General features: G+C 44.7%; 1 protein-coding gene across 6 annotated transcripts in view; it reads left to right on the top strand.

Moving 5' to 3' along the window:
* add1 (adducin 1 (alpha)) overlaps positions 1–16,789 on the top strand; it is a 194,718-nt gene that overhangs the window by 168,932 nt on the left and 8,997 nt on the right. For all 6 annotated transcript variants that reach the window (XM_059644900.1, XM_059644896.1, XM_048526896.2 and 3 more), the window contains 2 exons: positions 12,283–12,732; positions 13,915–14,022. In XM_059644900.1, coding sequence (XP_059500883.1) covers positions 12,283–12,732; positions 13,915–14,022 — 558 coding nt within the window. The remainder of the gene's footprint in view (positions 1–12,282; positions 12,733–13,914; positions 14,023–16,789) is intronic.

Raw genomic sequence — 16,789 nt, 5'->3', positions numbered from 1 at the left:
TAGTGTGTTTCAGTAATGAAGAGAGATTGAATAGCCTGGGGTTTTCCTTGAGCAGAGGAGACCAAGGTTGGGTGGTGTAGGAGACAGGGTATGTGATTGAAAAATAAAGAGAGGAACTTATCTTTTTGGTGGATGGAATCAATGATAGGGAACAGGAAAGTAAGGAGCAGGAATTTTTGAGATGTCAGGGGCAAAGGTTTTTCACTGAAGTTGGTAGGAATCTCAGACTTATGCTTGTAAGAGGGATGGAGGCAGAAACTCTCTTAAAACTTAAGAAGCACTTTGATGTGCACTTGCAATGCCAATGTATGAAGGCTACAGATCAAGTGCTGAAAAATGGATCAGACTAGTTATGTTATTGTTGACCCATAGACTGTATGGACCAAAAGCCTTTTTCCTGTGTTGTAGACCTTTGTGGCTCCATGGTTACGTTGTTTACTATAAGAGAGAAGGGCTTGACATAGAACAGCTGAGGAAAGGTTATTGTACATGATGGAAAACTTTTATAATACAACACAAAAATCAGATTATGAAGGTGTGTTCCTTATAAGTAGTGGGAATGAGACATGAACTTTCAAACTTTGAGAACATGGCAGTATCTACTGATTGTGAAGTGTCATGTATTCCGCACACCATGAATCAAAGAGTCATACAACATGGAAACAGATCCTTTGGCCCAAATTGGTCTGTGCTGACCATGGCGCCCACTCAGCTAGTTCAGATTGCCCGCATTTGGTCCATATCCCTCTAAACCCTTTCCATCCATATGCCTATCCAAATGTCCTTTAAATGTTGCTATTGTACCTGCCTCAACCACTTTTTCAGGCAACCCATTCCATATACACACTACTGTCTGTGTGAAGAAGTTGTCCCTCAGGTCCTCCTTCAATTTTTGCCCTCTCACCTTAAACCTATGCCCTCCAGTTTTCAATTCCCTGGACAAAGACTATTTGCATTCATCCTATTTATGCCCCTCATGATTTTGTGCACCTCAATAAATTCACGCCTTACTCTCCTACGTTCCAAGGAATAATGGCCTATCCTGTCCAAACTCTCCCTATAACTCAGTCCTACTAGTTCTGGCCTCATAAATCTCCTTTGCATTCTTTCCAGTTTAACTATGTCTTTCCAATAACAGGATGACCTCAACTATAGACAGTACTCCAAGTACAGCCTCACCAATGACTTGTACAACTATAACGTAACATCCCAACTCCTATGCTCAATGCCTTGACTGATGAAGGCCGACACAGTGGTTCAGTGGTTAGCACTGCTGCCTCACAGCACCAGGGACTTGGGTTCAATTCCAACCTTGGGTGACTGTCTGTGTAGAGCTTGCACATTTTCCCCGTGTCTGTGTGGGTTTCTTCCGGGTGCTCCGGTTTCTTCCCACAGTCCAAAGATGTGCAGGTTAGGTGGATTGGCCGTGCTCAATTGCCTGTAGTGTTCAGGGATATGTCGCTTAGGTGGGTTATAGGGAGATGGGTCAGGGTGGGATGCTCCAAGGGTTGGTGTGGACTTGTTGGGCTGAAGGGCCTGTTTCCACACTATAGGGATTCAATGATAGCATACTAAATGCCTTCTTCACCACCTTGTCTACTGTGATGCCGCTTTCAACAAACTACGTACTTGTACTGCTAAATCCCTATGTTCTCCAACTATCCCCAGAACCTTGCCATTTACTGTACAAGTCCTGCCTAGGTTTGACTTTCCAAAGTGCAACACCTCACACTTCTTTGCATTGAATTTCATTTGCCAATCCTCAGCCACTTGCCCATCTGCTCACGATCCCTCCATAATTTTTGATAACTTTCTTCACTATCAGTGATACCTCCTAATTTTGTATCTTCCACAAACTTAGTAATGATGCCTTTTACATTCACATGCAGGTCATTTATGTAAATAATAAAGGTCCCAGCATCGATCCGTGTGGCACACCAGTAGTCACAGGCCTCCAATCTAAGAAACAACCTTCAGCCATCACCCTCTGCTTCCTAACAGCAAGCCAATTTTGAATCCAATTAGCTAGCTTTCCCTGGAACCTACGTGACTTGATTCTGTCCCTCAGTATCATCTTCAATAACTTGCCTACCACTGGTGTCAGGCTCACTGGCCTGTGGTTCCCTAGCTTGTCTTTTCTACCTTTCTTAAATAATGGAACAACATTAGCCACCCCACCCTCAAGTCTTCTGGAACTTCACCAGTGGCTATAGATGTAGCAAACGTCTCTGCAAGGGCCTCTGAAATTTCTTCCCTAGCCTCCCACAAAATCCGACCATTGACATGATCAGGCCCAGGGGATTTATCCATCTTAATTCACTTTCTGGTTGCAGAAATCTCCTCTCTGGTAATGCGTATGTGGTCCAAAACATCCCTACATGTTTCCCTCATTTCCTTAGCATCCATGATTCTCTCCTCAGTAAACACAGAGGAGAAATATTCATTAAAAATCTCCCCCATCTCCTGTGGCTCCACACACAGGTTGCCATGCATTCTACAACTTGGAACTAGAGGTGCAGGACTTATGAACTCAGGAAATATATATACTGATCGTGAAGAAGTATTCTGATGTGGGGATCATTTGCCCAAAGCAGCTTCATGGGTAGTTTACCAGCCAGCAATGTCAGTTGATTGGAGGGTGCCACTGAAAATGAGATGTGAAACCCTGGCTAGGTGTCAAAGATGTGATACAAGAAATGCAAGCCACTTGTCAACATGAACCTAGAAGACACAGTTCAAGTACGGATTCAGGGACACTTGTAGGAGGAATTGGCCACATACTGTGGAGAGGATTTCTAGCATATGTCATGATAGTTGTCCAGGGAGAGATTGAATGACAAAAAAGGTCTGCAGCTGGACAATGCAATCGGGTCATATGGGTAATGCAGAGCTTTACTCTGACAACGGATACAAGTAGTTGACAGTGGTGAACAACAAAATGTGAGGCTGGATGAACACAGCAGGCCAAGCAGCATCTCAGGAGCACAAAAGCTGACGTTTCAGGCCTAGACCCTTCATCAGAGAGGGGGATGGGGTGAGGGTTCTGGAATATATAGGGAGAGAGGGGGAGGCGCACCGAAGATGGAGAGAAAAGAAGATAGGTGGAGAGAGTATAGGTGGGGAGGTAGGGAGGGGACAGGTCAGTCCAGGGAAGAGGGACAGGTCAAGGAGGTGGGATGAGGTTAGTAGGTAGATGGGGGTGCGGCTTGGGGTGGGAGGAAGGGCTCGGTGAGAGGAAGAACAGGTTAGGGAGGCAGAGACAGGTTGGACTGGTTTTGGGATACAGTGGGTGGAGTGGAGGAGCTGGGCTGGTTGTGTGGTGCGGTGGGGGGAGGGGACGAACTGGGCTGGTTTAGGGATGCAGTTGGGGAAGGGGAGATTTTGAAACTGGTGAAGTCCACATTGATACCATTAGGCTGCAGGGTTCCCAGGAGGAATATGAGTTGCTGTTCCTGCAACCTTCGGGTGGCATCATTGTGGCACTGCAGGACGCCCGGATTGTAGATGGCAGAAGTGTCGGGGGATGATGCGTTGTATCCGGAGGTTGGTGGGGTGGTGTGTGAGAACGAGGGGTATCCTCTTTGGCCGGTTGTGGCGGGGCCGGGGTGTGAGTGACGTGTTGCGGGAAATACGGGAGACGCGGCCGAGGGCGTTCTCGATCACTGTGGGGGGAAAGTTGCGGTCCTTGAAGAATTTGGACATCTGGGATGTGCGGGAGTGGAATGTCTTGTCGTGGGCATGGGCCCCAGCTATGCCTGCCTCTTTGTAGGTTACGTGGAACAGTCCCTCTTCCGCACCTACACAGGCCCCAAACGCCACCTCTTCCTCCGGTACATTGATGACTGTATCGGTGCCGCCTCTTGCTCCCCAGAGGAGCTCGAACAGTTCATCCACTTCACCAACACCTTCCACCCCAACCTTCAGTTCACCTGGGCCATCTCCAGCACATCCCTCACCTTCCTGGACCTCTCAGTCTCCATCTCAGGCAACCAGCTTGTAACTGATGTCCATTTCAAGCCCACCGACTCCCACAGCTACCTAGAATACACCTCCTCCCACCCACCCTCCTGCAAAAATTCCATCCCCTATTCCCAATTCCTCCGCCTCCGCCACATCTGCTCCCACGACAAGACATTCCATTCCCGCACATCCCAGATGTCCAAGTTCTTCAAGGACCGCAACTTTCCCCCCACAGTGATCGAGAACGCCCTCGACCGCGTCTCCCGTATTTCCCGCAACACATCTCTCACACCCCGCCCCCGCCACAACCGCCCAAAGAGGATCCCCCTCGTTCTCACACACCACCCCACCAACCTCCGGATACAATGCTTCATCCTCCGACACTTCCGCCATCTACAATCCGACCCCACCACCCAAGACATTTTTCCATCCCCACCCCTGTCTGCTTTCCGGAGAGACCACTCTCTCCGTGACTCCCTTGTTCGCTCCACACAGCCCTCCAACCCCACCACACCCGGCACCTTCCCCTGCAACCGCAGGAAATGCTACACTTGCCCCCACACCTCCCCCCTCACCCCTATCCCAGGCCCCAAGATGACATTCCACATTAAGCAGAGGTTCACCTGCACATCTGCCAATGTGGTATACTGCATCCACTGTACCCGGTGTGGCCTCCTCTACATTGGGGAAACCAAGCGGAGGCTTGGAGACCGCTTTGCAGAACACCTCCGCTCAGTTTGCAACAAACTACTGCACCTCCCAGTCGCAAACCATTTCCACTCGCCCTCCCATTCTTTAGATGACATGTCCATCATGGGCGTCCTGCAGTGCCACAATGATGCCACCCGAAGGTTGCAGGAACAGCAACTCATATTCCGCCTGGGAACCCTGCAGCCTAATGGTATCAATGTGGACTTCACCAGTTTCAAAATCTCCCCTTCCCCAACTGCATCCCTAAACCAGCCCAGTTCGTCCCCTCCCCCCACCGCACCACACAACCAGCCCAGCTCCTCCACTCCACCCACTGCATCCCAAAACCAGTCCAACCTGTCTCCGCCTCCCTAACCTGTTCTTCCTCTCACCCATCCCTTCCTCCCACCCCAAGCCGCACCCCCATCTACCTACTAACCTCATCCCACCTCCTTGACCTGTCTGTCTTCCCTGGACTGACCTATCCCCTCCCTACCTCCCCACCTGTACTCTCCTCTCCACCTATCTTCTTTTCTCTCCATCTTCGGTCCGCCTCCCCCTCTCTCCCTATATATTCCAGAACCCTCACCCCATCCCCCTCTCTGATGAAGGGTCTAGGCCCGAAACATCAGCTTTTGTGCTCCTGAGATGCTACTTGGCCTGCTGTGTTCATCCAGCCTCACATTTTGTTGTCTTGGATTCTCCAGCATCTGCATTTCCCATTATCTCTGACAGTGGTGAAGAAGGCTTTTTGCACTATTGCCTTCATTCTCAGAGCACTGAGTAAAGGAGTTGGGATGTCGTGTTGCAGCCATGCAAGATATTGGTGAGGCCACAGTTGAATCCTGTGTATAATTCTGGTCGCCTGTAGAAGGATGTTATGAAACTAGAAAGAATACAGAAAAAAATTGCAAGCATGTTACTAGTACTGGAGTGTTTGCAAAAGAAGAAGTTGAATAGGCTGGTCCTGTTTTTTATCTCTGGCATGCAGAGGTTGAGGAGTGATATTTACAGAGGTTTATAAGTCATGAGGGACATAGATAAGGTCAATAGCCAAAGTTTTTTTTCCAAGGTTAAAGGAAACCAAAACCGGAGGGCATAGATTTAAGGTGAGGGGGAATAATTTAAAAGGGAAGGGGAACTTTTTCCACATGCAGGGTGGTGCATGTTTGGAATGAATTTCTGGAGCCAGTGTTGGTGGCAGGTGCAGTTACAACATTTTAAAAGACATTTGGACAGTTACACGGATAGGAAAGGTTTAGAGGGATATGGGTCAAAGGCAGGCAAATGAGGCTAGTTCACTTTGGGATAGCTGGATGGCATGGATATGTTGGACCGAAGGGTCTGTTTCTGTACTGCATAACTGTATGACTCTGATAGTCCCCATAATTGAAGGTGCTTGTGGCTTCTGGTTGAATGAAAATTAGAGTAGTAAAAGAGGCTAAACTAAGAGTTACAGAACTAGAAAGATTTCAGCTCATGTTCGGAGGTTGAAATGACCAGAGTGCAAGAATACCCGGGTCCCTTTTGTATATCAACCTTTCCCAATCTATTTCAATTGAAATAATACCCAGCCACTCCATTTCTCCTATTGAAGTGGACAACTTCACATTTATTCATCTACCATGTATTTGTCCACTCACTCAACTTGTCCAAATTGCCCTCAAGTTTCCTTACATTCTCCTCACAGGTCACATTCACACTTAGTTTGATATCAACAGCAAACTTGAAAATATTACGCTTGGTTTCCTCATTTGACTTGTTGACATATATTGTGACTGGCTGAAGCGCAATCACTAATCTCAACGATACCGCACTTTCAATATGTTACACTCCAAAAACAATCTGTTTATTTTCCTTGGTAATGGGAACTGCAGATGCTGGAGAATCCAAGATAACAAAGTGTGGAGCTGGATTCATCCACTTTACCAACACCTTCCACCCCAACCTCGAGCTCACCTGGGCCATCTCCAACATATCCCTCACCTTCCTGGACCTCTCAGTCTCCATCTCAGGTAACCAGCTAGAAACTGATGTCCATTTCAAGCCCACTGACTCCCACAGCTACCTAGAATACACCTCCCCCCACCCACCCTCCTGCAAAAATTCCATCCCCTATTGCCAATTCCTCCGCCTCCGCCACATCTGCTCCCAGGATGAGGCTTTCCACTCCCGCACATTCCAGATGTCCACGTTCTTCAAGAATCGCAACTTTCCCCCCACAGTGGTCGAGAACACCCTTGACTGTGTCTCCCGCATTTCCCGCAACACATCCCTCACACCCCGCCCCCGCCACAACCGCTCCCAGAGGATCCCCCTCGTTCTCACATACCACCCCACCAACCTCCAAATACAACGTATCATCCTCCGACACTTCTGCCATCTACAATCCGACCCCACCACCCAAGACATTTTTCCATCCCCACCCTTGTCTGCCTTCCGGAGAGACCACTCTCTCCGCGACTCCCTTGTCCGCTCCACGCTCCCCTCTAACCCCACCACACCCGGCACCTTCCCCTGCAACCGCAGGATGTGCTACACTTGCCCCCGCGCCTCCTTCTTCACCCCCAACCCAGGCCCCAAGGTGACTTTCCATATCAAGCAGGTGTTCACCTGCACATCTGCCAATGTGGTATATTGTATCCATTGTACCCGGTGTGGCATCCTCTACATTGGGGAAACCAAGCAGAGGCTTGGGGACCGCTTTGCAGAACACCTCCGCTTGGTTCGCAATAAACAACTGCACCTCCCAGTCACGAATCATTTCAACTCCCCCTCCCATTCCTCCGATGACATGTCCATCATGGGCCTCCTGCAGTGCCACAATGATGCCACCCGAAGGTTGCAGGAACAGCAACTCATATTCCGCTTGGGAACCCTGCAGCCCAATGGTATCAATGTGGACTTCACCAGCTTCAAAATCACCCCTTCCCCCACCGCATCCCAAAACCAGCCCAGCCTGTCTCTGCTTCCCTAACCTGTTCTTCCTCTCACCCATCCCTTGCTCCCACCTCAAGCCACACCTCCATTTCCTACCTACCACCTCATCCCGCCTCCTTGACCTGTCCATCTTCCCTGGACTGACCTATCCCCTCCCTACCTCCTCACCTATACTCTCCTCACTATTTATCTTGTTTTCTCTCCATCTTCGGTCCGCCTCCCCCTCTCTCCCTATTTATTCCAGTTCCCTCTCCCCATCCTCCTCTCTGATGAAGGGTCTAGGCCTGAAACATCAGCTTTTGTGCTCCTGAGATGCTGCTTGGCCTGCTGTGTTCATCCAGCTCCACACTTTGTTTATTTTCCTTGTTTCCTGTCTACTAACCAATTCTCAATCCCTGCCTATATATTATCACCAATCCTTTGTATTTTGATTTTGCAGGCTAACCTGTTATGTGAAACATTACAAAAGACCATAATTTGTAGGAGCAGAATCAGGCCATTCAGCCGATGGAGCCTACTACATCATTCATTGAGATCATGCCTGATCTGATCTTCCACACTACTTTCCTGCCTTTTCCCCATAATCCACGATTTTCTTACTGATGGAAAAAGCCTGTCTTTTTTATTTTATTTTATAGAATCTCTACAGTGTGGAAATAGGCCCTTCAGCCCAACAAGGAGGGGAGGTCTTATGAGGAAAGGCTGAGGGACTTGAGGCTAGTTTTGTTAGAGAGAAGAAGGCTAAGAGGTGACTTAAAAGAGACATACAAAATGATAAGAGGATTAGATAGGGTGGACAGTGAGAGCCTTTTTCCTCGGATGGAGATGGCTAGCACGAGGGGACATAGCTTTAATTGAGGGGTGATAGATATAGGACAGATGTCAGAGGTAGGTTCTTTACTCAGAGAGTAGTAAGGGCATGGAATACCCTGCCTGCAACAGTAGTAGACTCGCCAAGTTTAAGGGCATTTAAATGTTCATTGGATAAACATATGGATGATAATGGAATAGTGTAGGTTAGATGGGCTTCAGATTGGTTTCACAGGTCGGCACAACATCGAGGGCTGAAGGGCCTGTACTGCGCTGTAATGTTCTACGTTCTGTGTTCTCTGTTCACGTGCCATATCTGCAATATGCATCCACCAAGACTCTTTTAACAACACATTACAAATCCGATGCTTCTCCTAACTAGAAGAACAAGGAACGTGACAAACTGCAAGTTGCCCTCCAAGACAAATACCATCCTCACTTTATACCACATTTCTTTTACTGTTAGTGAAAATCCACCCCAACCCAGCCCAACCCAAATAGCACTGTCATCTTGTACCTACATCAGTTAATATGTACATTCTCAAGTACGGGAATGAGTAATAATTTGCTCTGTCCTGCTAACAATCCATGAATAAGCTGAAAAATAACTTTGTACAGACTCCAGATAACAAGGTGTAGAGCTGGATGAACACAGCAGGCCAAGCAGTATCAGAGGAGCAGGAAGGCTGACATTTCGGGCCTAGACCCTTCTTCAGAAAATTATTATTTTCATTTCAATTTTCATTTTCTGAAGAAGGGTCTAGGCCCGAAAGGTCAGCCTTCCTGCTCTTCTGATGCTGCTTGGCCTGCTGTGTTCATCCAGCTCTACACCTTGTTATCTCAGATTCTCCAGCATCTGCAGTTCTGATTATCTCTTGTACGGACCTCAGTTCTTCTTTGTTGTTTGGGGTTGGTGGGGGGAGCAAAAATAACAAAGTTCTTTTTCTGATGGATCAGAATGCTTCAAAAAAATGGCAGGAGTTTTGCCTGCCTTGCAGATTTGCAGATTTGTATGTTGGCACCTAGTTTCCTTTCCTGGTTTATACAGAATTGCTTTGAGGTCACTGACCAGATCACACTTCTACCATTGTCAAAGTGGTGTGCATGCTGATCTTGTACAATAAATGAAGATTAAACACACCTCTGTATATAGCCAGGAAGGATAAATGAGAATTTGGAAGAACCATGCCTTAACCTTTCAATTTCGTGTACATCTAGGAAAGTACAAATTCAGCCTGTGTGAAGTACTCAGACGAGCCAGATATACGTTCTGTTACATATTTTAAATGGACCCTGTAAAGGGCAATTCTCAAGGGCAGTTAAAAATGGATAATAAATGCTTGCCCAAATCAGCAAAACTCATATCCACTGAATTAATAAAAAAACAAAATTCCAGTGAAACTTAACAATTGCATAACTGGCAAGCATTTAATTGTGAATCGAAGCTTACTCAGGTTTAATTAACAACTTGTGGTAACTGTGTAGAAGTATCTGGTGGTTGGTATATCAAACACAATTACAGTTTGCATGCATTCTTAAAACTGTATAATGTTACACTGCCTTCCAACCTCAGTTAAAGCTATCTGCCGATTAGGTATTGTGTAGGAAGTTATATGTTTGTATGAATGGCATTGCCTTCATTGGTTCATGATGTGGACGTTGCAGGTGCTGGACTGGGGTGGACAAGGTCAGAAGTCACACAACACCAGGTTATAGTCTAACTGGTTTATTTGAAATCACAAGCTTGTAAAATGCTGCTGCTTTGTCAGGTGAAGTGAAGAAAAGCACACAGGCACAGAATTTATAGGCAGAGTGATCAAAAAATCATACCAATGGCTTAAATGGAATGTCAATAGGCTGACTAATAAGTCTCTGCAGGTGATCGAAGGTGTCAGACAGTGTGAGTAAAGTGTCAACAGCTAAAAAGCAAGTGAAGGGATGATCTTTGATCCCATTGATTGAAGTAGAGAGATAATTACAAAAAATTAAAAGTAAGATGGTGCTGGAGACACGCCAAATGGCTGGAATAAAATAATAGGTATAAGAGTTGCAATGCCAAAGGTCTGACCAATGTAACAAGTAATCCAAAACTGTACAAACTAATTAAGGTAGAGAGATCATAAGTTATCAAGGTGATGCTGTCCAAACAAGACAGTAAGGAAGATTTTACTGATACAGACAGTGTGGTAGGGTCACCTGTAGCACAACATGAATCCAAGATTACAGTTGAGGCCGTCTTCATGGGTACAGAACTCGGCTATCAGTTTCTGCTTGGCAATTCTGCGTTGTTGGGTATCTCAAAGTCCACCCCGGAGGATTACCGAAGATCAGGGGCTGAATGCCCTTGACCACTGACATGTTTCCTAACTGGGAGGGAACATTTCTGACTGGCAATTGTTGTGCAGCATTCATTCATCTGTTGCCATCTGTATGGTCTCAGCAATATATCAAGCCGCGGAGCATCCTTGCCTGCAGCATTTGAGGTAGACAACATTGGTTGAGTCGCATCAATATCTGTCATGTACATGATAGGTAGTGTTCCCAGGTGTGATGGTAGTATCCATGTCGATGACTATCGTTAAAGAAGCCATCCCCTACAGACAAGCTCTGTGTGCACACAGGATCTGCTCTGATGAGGAGGAATGCGACAAACGGAAAGATATCCAAATAAGAACAGATGCGATGCTCAACTCATTCGCCAGTTCCAACATGCCACAGCGAGAAACCGCAACAACCTCTTCAGAACTCACACAGGACACGACTGATAGAGTACTCTTTGTTGTTCAGTACTTCCACAGAGTGGATAAACTGCGGCATATTCTTTGCAACCTTCAACATATCATCAATGATGACAAACCTCTCGCCAAGATCATCCCTACGCATCCATGTTTCGCCTTCAAACATCTGCCAAACCTTAAACAGACCATTGTTTGCAGCAAACTACCCAGCCTTCAAGACAACATGGTCCACAACACCACACAACCCTGCCATGGCAACTCCTGCAAGACTTGCCAGATCATTGACATGGATACTAGAATCACACATGGAAACACCACTCACCACGTGTACAGCAGATACCCATTGTCACTCAACCAACGTTGTCTACCTCATACGCTGCCTGTAAGGCTATCCCAACATATAGTATATTGGTGAGACCATGCAGATGCTACAGCAACCGCTAAATGGACCCCACACAACAATCACTGGAGAGAAATATTCCCTCCCAGTTGGAACATTTCAATGGTCAAGGACGTTTAGCCACCGATCTTGGGTAAGTGTCCTCTAACGTGGCCTTTGAGATGCACAACAACACAGAATCACCAAACAGAAACTGACAGCCAAGTTCCATACCCAGAAGACAGCCTCAACCGTGACCTTGGCTTCATGTCACGCTACATGTAACCCCACCACATTGTTCCATATTTGTAAAATCTTCCTCACTGTCCTATTTTAACACCATCATCTTGATAACTTGCTATGATTTCTCTAACTTCATTGTTTCAGACAAAAATGAGAAAAGGTTCATCCTTTGAAATTTGTATATATGATTGCTAATTTCATTCCATAACAAAAACTAGCCTCTATAATTTAAATATTCATACCTATTTGTCAATTTTAATTTTGCTGTAGTTGGGGAGGATGAGATATATGAAGATCTTTGAATCTACTGGAAAAATATTCAACATAGCGATACATAAAAAGCTAGCTTTTTGTTGTCAGTGAAAAACCAATAAATCAGTTAGCCGTTGATTTTTATTTCAGCGAGAAAAGGTCTTGCATGTAATCCACTTTTAATAACCATGCTTATGGACTGTTGTTATTTGTTGTGTACTTAATATTTGGCAAAGTTTTTATTTGCATAAAACCTGTTATCTTACCTAGCTGAGAATGCTACAGCCCAAATTGGTGACATCTTGGCAAAAGTAGAGTTCACTCAAGTGCACCAAGAATGCCCTGTTGGCAAACCAGATGACATAGCAATTATATCGCAAATGCACCCTATCCCGGAGAAAGTGGCTGATACCGAAGTTGATCAAAACCAAAGTCTGCCCTCAGTGCATGAACCTGTCCATAACCAAGATAATACAACAGAAACAAAATCTCACATCAGCCAAGGAAACTCTACAAAGGGAGAGTCTCATTACAGTTACAAGCAAATGTTGGATCCGGAACCTCCCTGCAATGTAGGCCAGGTCTCCGTGCAATTCAGCCCAGAACATGTGGACAGAAAAGAATCTCTACATAACCAGTTACGCAGTGCTGTTGTCAAGGCACTTGCTAGTTCTGGTGACCGTATTTCTTCATCTGACCCTTCAGGTGCTGGTCAGCAGGGTAAGACCCAGACTTTTTCAACGAACAAGCACAATACCCTCTAATCAAAAACGTTGGGCTCCTGAACTTGATTTACCTTTGCCTCTTGACATGCTGAATCTTCACTATCACTGACCTCTGTCTCAATTTTTTGATCAGTTGCTATTGTATCTGGTGGCTCAGGGCTAATTTGAATTTGTTCTTTTTGGGTCTGGATTTTCTATTGGTCTGTGCAGCTCTACAATTCTTATCTCAATTCAAAATAATAATCACCCTGAGCGCTGTTGGTTTCCTTAGACCCTTGAAATGATGCATGCTTTTCACCTTCCCTTGCATGTTATAGAGTTTAGAAACAGAAAGTGATGGTGTTATTATTCTTCAGAACAGCATTCAATTTTTCATGTGTATTAAAGCATGACTGAAGGAGTTTGTACATTTAATTTGGTTGAAGTATTTTGGATGGTATTTTCTACGGTTTGCTTTTGTGCTGTGTAGTTTGTATGCTGAAAATGCTTGTAAAAGCTCAATTGAATCAAGATGCTACATACAACAACTGGTTTGACTTGATGAAATAATGTTTTTCCAATATATCAATTCGGTAATTGAATTTTCAGCCAGACGCAACTGAAAACTTCAAAATTGCTAAAGATACATGTTAAGCACTGCTGATTAGCATGTCAACTTTTAACGTCACATTGATTTGAATGTTGGCATGTTTATCAAATTTAACATTGTGGAGACTGCTAAAGGGATTACACCAGTTGAGTTCATCTTCTTTTTATGTCCACCTGTACGCTTTAGCAAGCGAAGCAAGGTATTTTTCAATCTGTTTGGTCTAATAATTTGCAGTGGGTAGTGGAATTGTGCACAGAAAGAGAGGAATGGAGATCGTAAACCATTAGTTATTTATTCCTATGTTAGCTAACCTTGCCAGGAGTACCAGAACAAGATAAGAGGCTGTTTGTGCATCTAAATTATCCAGTGGATTGCTATTCATCATCGCAGGCAACTGAGAACCTGCTGCTATCCCAGATCTAAATGACAATTGATGTTGAGATTCAAACACCAGAGACTGAGAAAAATGAAAAATTATGTTTTTTTATGTGTAAAAACTATGGAGGAAAAAACACTGCAATCAAGGCGTTGACAGCTTGTTCAAAATTTAAACCTTTATTGTCTTATTTCCTCTCAATTGACCTTCAGAGATTTTAGAGTCCCAGTCAGTGGATGAAAAAGTAAATGATCGACAGAGTCCTGCAGACCACACACCTACCCGCACTCCTCCCAGCACTCCAACAAAATTAGATGATGGTAAGATCCACCAAGTGGTTCACAGATTGACTAACTTTAAAGCATGGTGATTTATAACTGAATTTTGATAAAGGTATTTGTGCTTGTGTAACTTTCAAAAAACTGCTTTGTCTCTTAATTGAGCAAACGTGTACAAGAAAGTGTGCAAATAAAATAAAATTACTGTTTGTGAAACAACTGGAAAACAATGAGCTGTGATAAAATTGGTAGTAAACTAACTCCAATAGAAATTTGACCTGCGTACTTGCAGGTATAACTTCATGACCAGTGATGTGCTTTGACTTGATTAATTACGAGAGGTTGTCAATTTTAAGAATTGTTGACCGATATAAGTCAAAGTACAGCTCAAAATATAAGTAGTCTCAAGCATGAAGACAGTAATGTTGTGCACATCTTGTTCATTGCTGCTATTGGATTACACCTCTTTGTCAGAATCTTTACCTGAAGAAAGCAATTGAGATTGACTTTTTGCAGAGATAGGTGGGGATCAGAAAGAAAAAAACTGCTGTATAAATGTATTTAGGAGTAATCTGGGATTGCAGGTAGGCCATACCATGTAAGGGTGACATGTTTCCTTCCTTAAAGGACATTAGAGAGCCAGATGGAGTTTTATGACAATTGGCGAATGTTTACATCATCACCATTAATGTAGTTTTTTAATTCAAGATTTTTATTGAATTCAGATTTCAGTATCTGCTATTGTTGAATTTGAACCCATATTTGCCACAGCTTTAGTCTGAGGTTTTGGATTGCTAGTCCAGTGACATTACCACCTCCTTTGCGGAATTTCAGGATTTTTCAAGTTTCGTGATATTGTTACTTTGATTTAGAGAAATTGGTGATTGTTAATGCACCACCCAGGTTAGGATATTAGAGACTAACAGTGAGTGTCAGTTAACAGGTCCATTATAATTGAATCATATGACTACCAAGATGGTGGAAGATCAGCTCTTTCATTTGTTACATCGATAAATCCATGTTATGCAGATGAACAAACCAGCTGTAAATAACTTTCTACAAACAGTAACAAGAATAAATGTATATAATAGGCAGTAATGATTTGCAGCAAGGAGAAATTCTAGTACTTTATAAGAAATCCTTATCCTGTTGAATAACTTTTGGAGTATATAAAATTCACCTGACCCATTGAAATCAGTATGATCTTATCCATAGACTCACCTCTAAAGTATAATGTTCCCTAGAGTTTAGAAGGAAGTGAGGAGATCTAATTAAGGTATATAGGGAGCTAATGAGGATTGACAAAGTAGATGTAGACAGGATATTTCAACCTACAGTGAGAGGCCATAGTTTTTTAAAACTATGTAGTTTAAAAAAAAATGCTGAGAAGAAATTACTTCTCTCAAATGGTTGTGAATCTTTGGAATTCACTACCTCTAAAGTGCAGTGTATGCTGGAACATTGAGTGAATTTAAGAAGGAGATAGACAGATTATTAATTAGTAATATCTTTAATGGTTCTGGAAAATGGGCAGGCAAGTTGAGTTGAAGCCAAGATGAGATCAGACACAATCCTGTTAAATGGTGGAATGGCTCGAGAGGCTGAATTGCCCACTCCTGCTCATGGTTCATGTATTTTCACTGTATTCAAGCGTCGGTCTAGTTCTAGTTCAAGTTCTAGTGTGGTTTTTGACCCACAGGATAATGACTCAGAACAAGAATGCAATCAGTGAGCTAAGCTAAGGGACATAGCAATTGGGTGTGAGTAAAGCCATATTAGTCTTTTGGACCAACTCCAACCTAATCTGTGGATGACTATTTAACCATGGACTCTCATCAAACCCTGCTTATTCCTAATTTAAGAAACATGTATGCCCTTTTCCCTCGTCGATAAGGGTGATAAAACAACCATGTTACTAATATCCGTAAATTTCAGTTTGTTTCTCATGATTGGGAAGCATTTGTGTAGAACTGCCCCTCCAGGAGATTAAAATTGTTTCAGAGATAGTAGGAACTGCAGATTCTGGAGAATCTGACATAACAAGGTGTAGAGCTGAATGAATACAGCAGACCACGCAGCATCAGAGGAGCAGGAATGCTGGTGTTTCGGGCCTCCACTCTTCTTCAGAAATGGGGGAGGGGAAGGGGGTTCTGAAATAAATAGGGAGAGAGGGGGAGGCGAATAGAAGATGGATAGAGGAAAAGATAGGTAGAGAGGAGACCGATGGGTCAAAGAGGTGGGGATGTAGCCACTAAAGGTGAATGTAGATGGGGAGGTAGGGAGCAGATAGTTCAGTCCAGAGAGGACAGACAGGTCAAGGGGGTGGGATAAGGTTAGTAGGTAGGAGATGGGGGTGGGGCTTGAAGGGGGAGTAGGGGATAGGTGAGAGGAAGGACAGGTTAGGAGGTGGGGACAAGCTGGGCTGGTTTTGAGATGCGTCAGGGGAGGGGAGATATTGAAGCTTGTGAAGTCCACATTGATACCGTTGGGCTTCAGGGTTCTCAAGCGGATACCCGCATGGGTACCCACATTGGCCCAAGCTATGCCTGCCTCTTCGTAGGTTATGTGGAACAATCCCTGTTCCGTACCTACACTGGCCCTAAACCCCACCTCTTCCTCCATTACGTTGATGACTACATCGGCGCTGCTTCGTGTTCCCATGAGGAGCTCGAACAGTTTAACCACTTCACCAACACCTTCCACCCCCATCTTAAGTTCTGCATCTGCTCCCAGGATGAGGCATTCCACTCGGTGACCACCTTGTGCACTCCACACACCCCTCTAGCTCTCCCGCACCTGGCACTTTTCC

The sequence above is a fragment of the Stegostoma tigrinum genome, chromosome 3 (genome assembly GCF_030684315.1).
Source record: "Stegostoma tigrinum isolate sSteTig4 chromosome 3, sSteTig4.hap1, whole genome shotgun sequence".
Lineage (NCBI taxonomy): Eukaryota > Metazoa > Chordata > Chondrichthyes > Orectolobiformes > Stegostomatidae > Stegostoma > Stegostoma tigrinum.
This window is presented reverse-complemented; position numbering and strand designations above follow the sequence as displayed.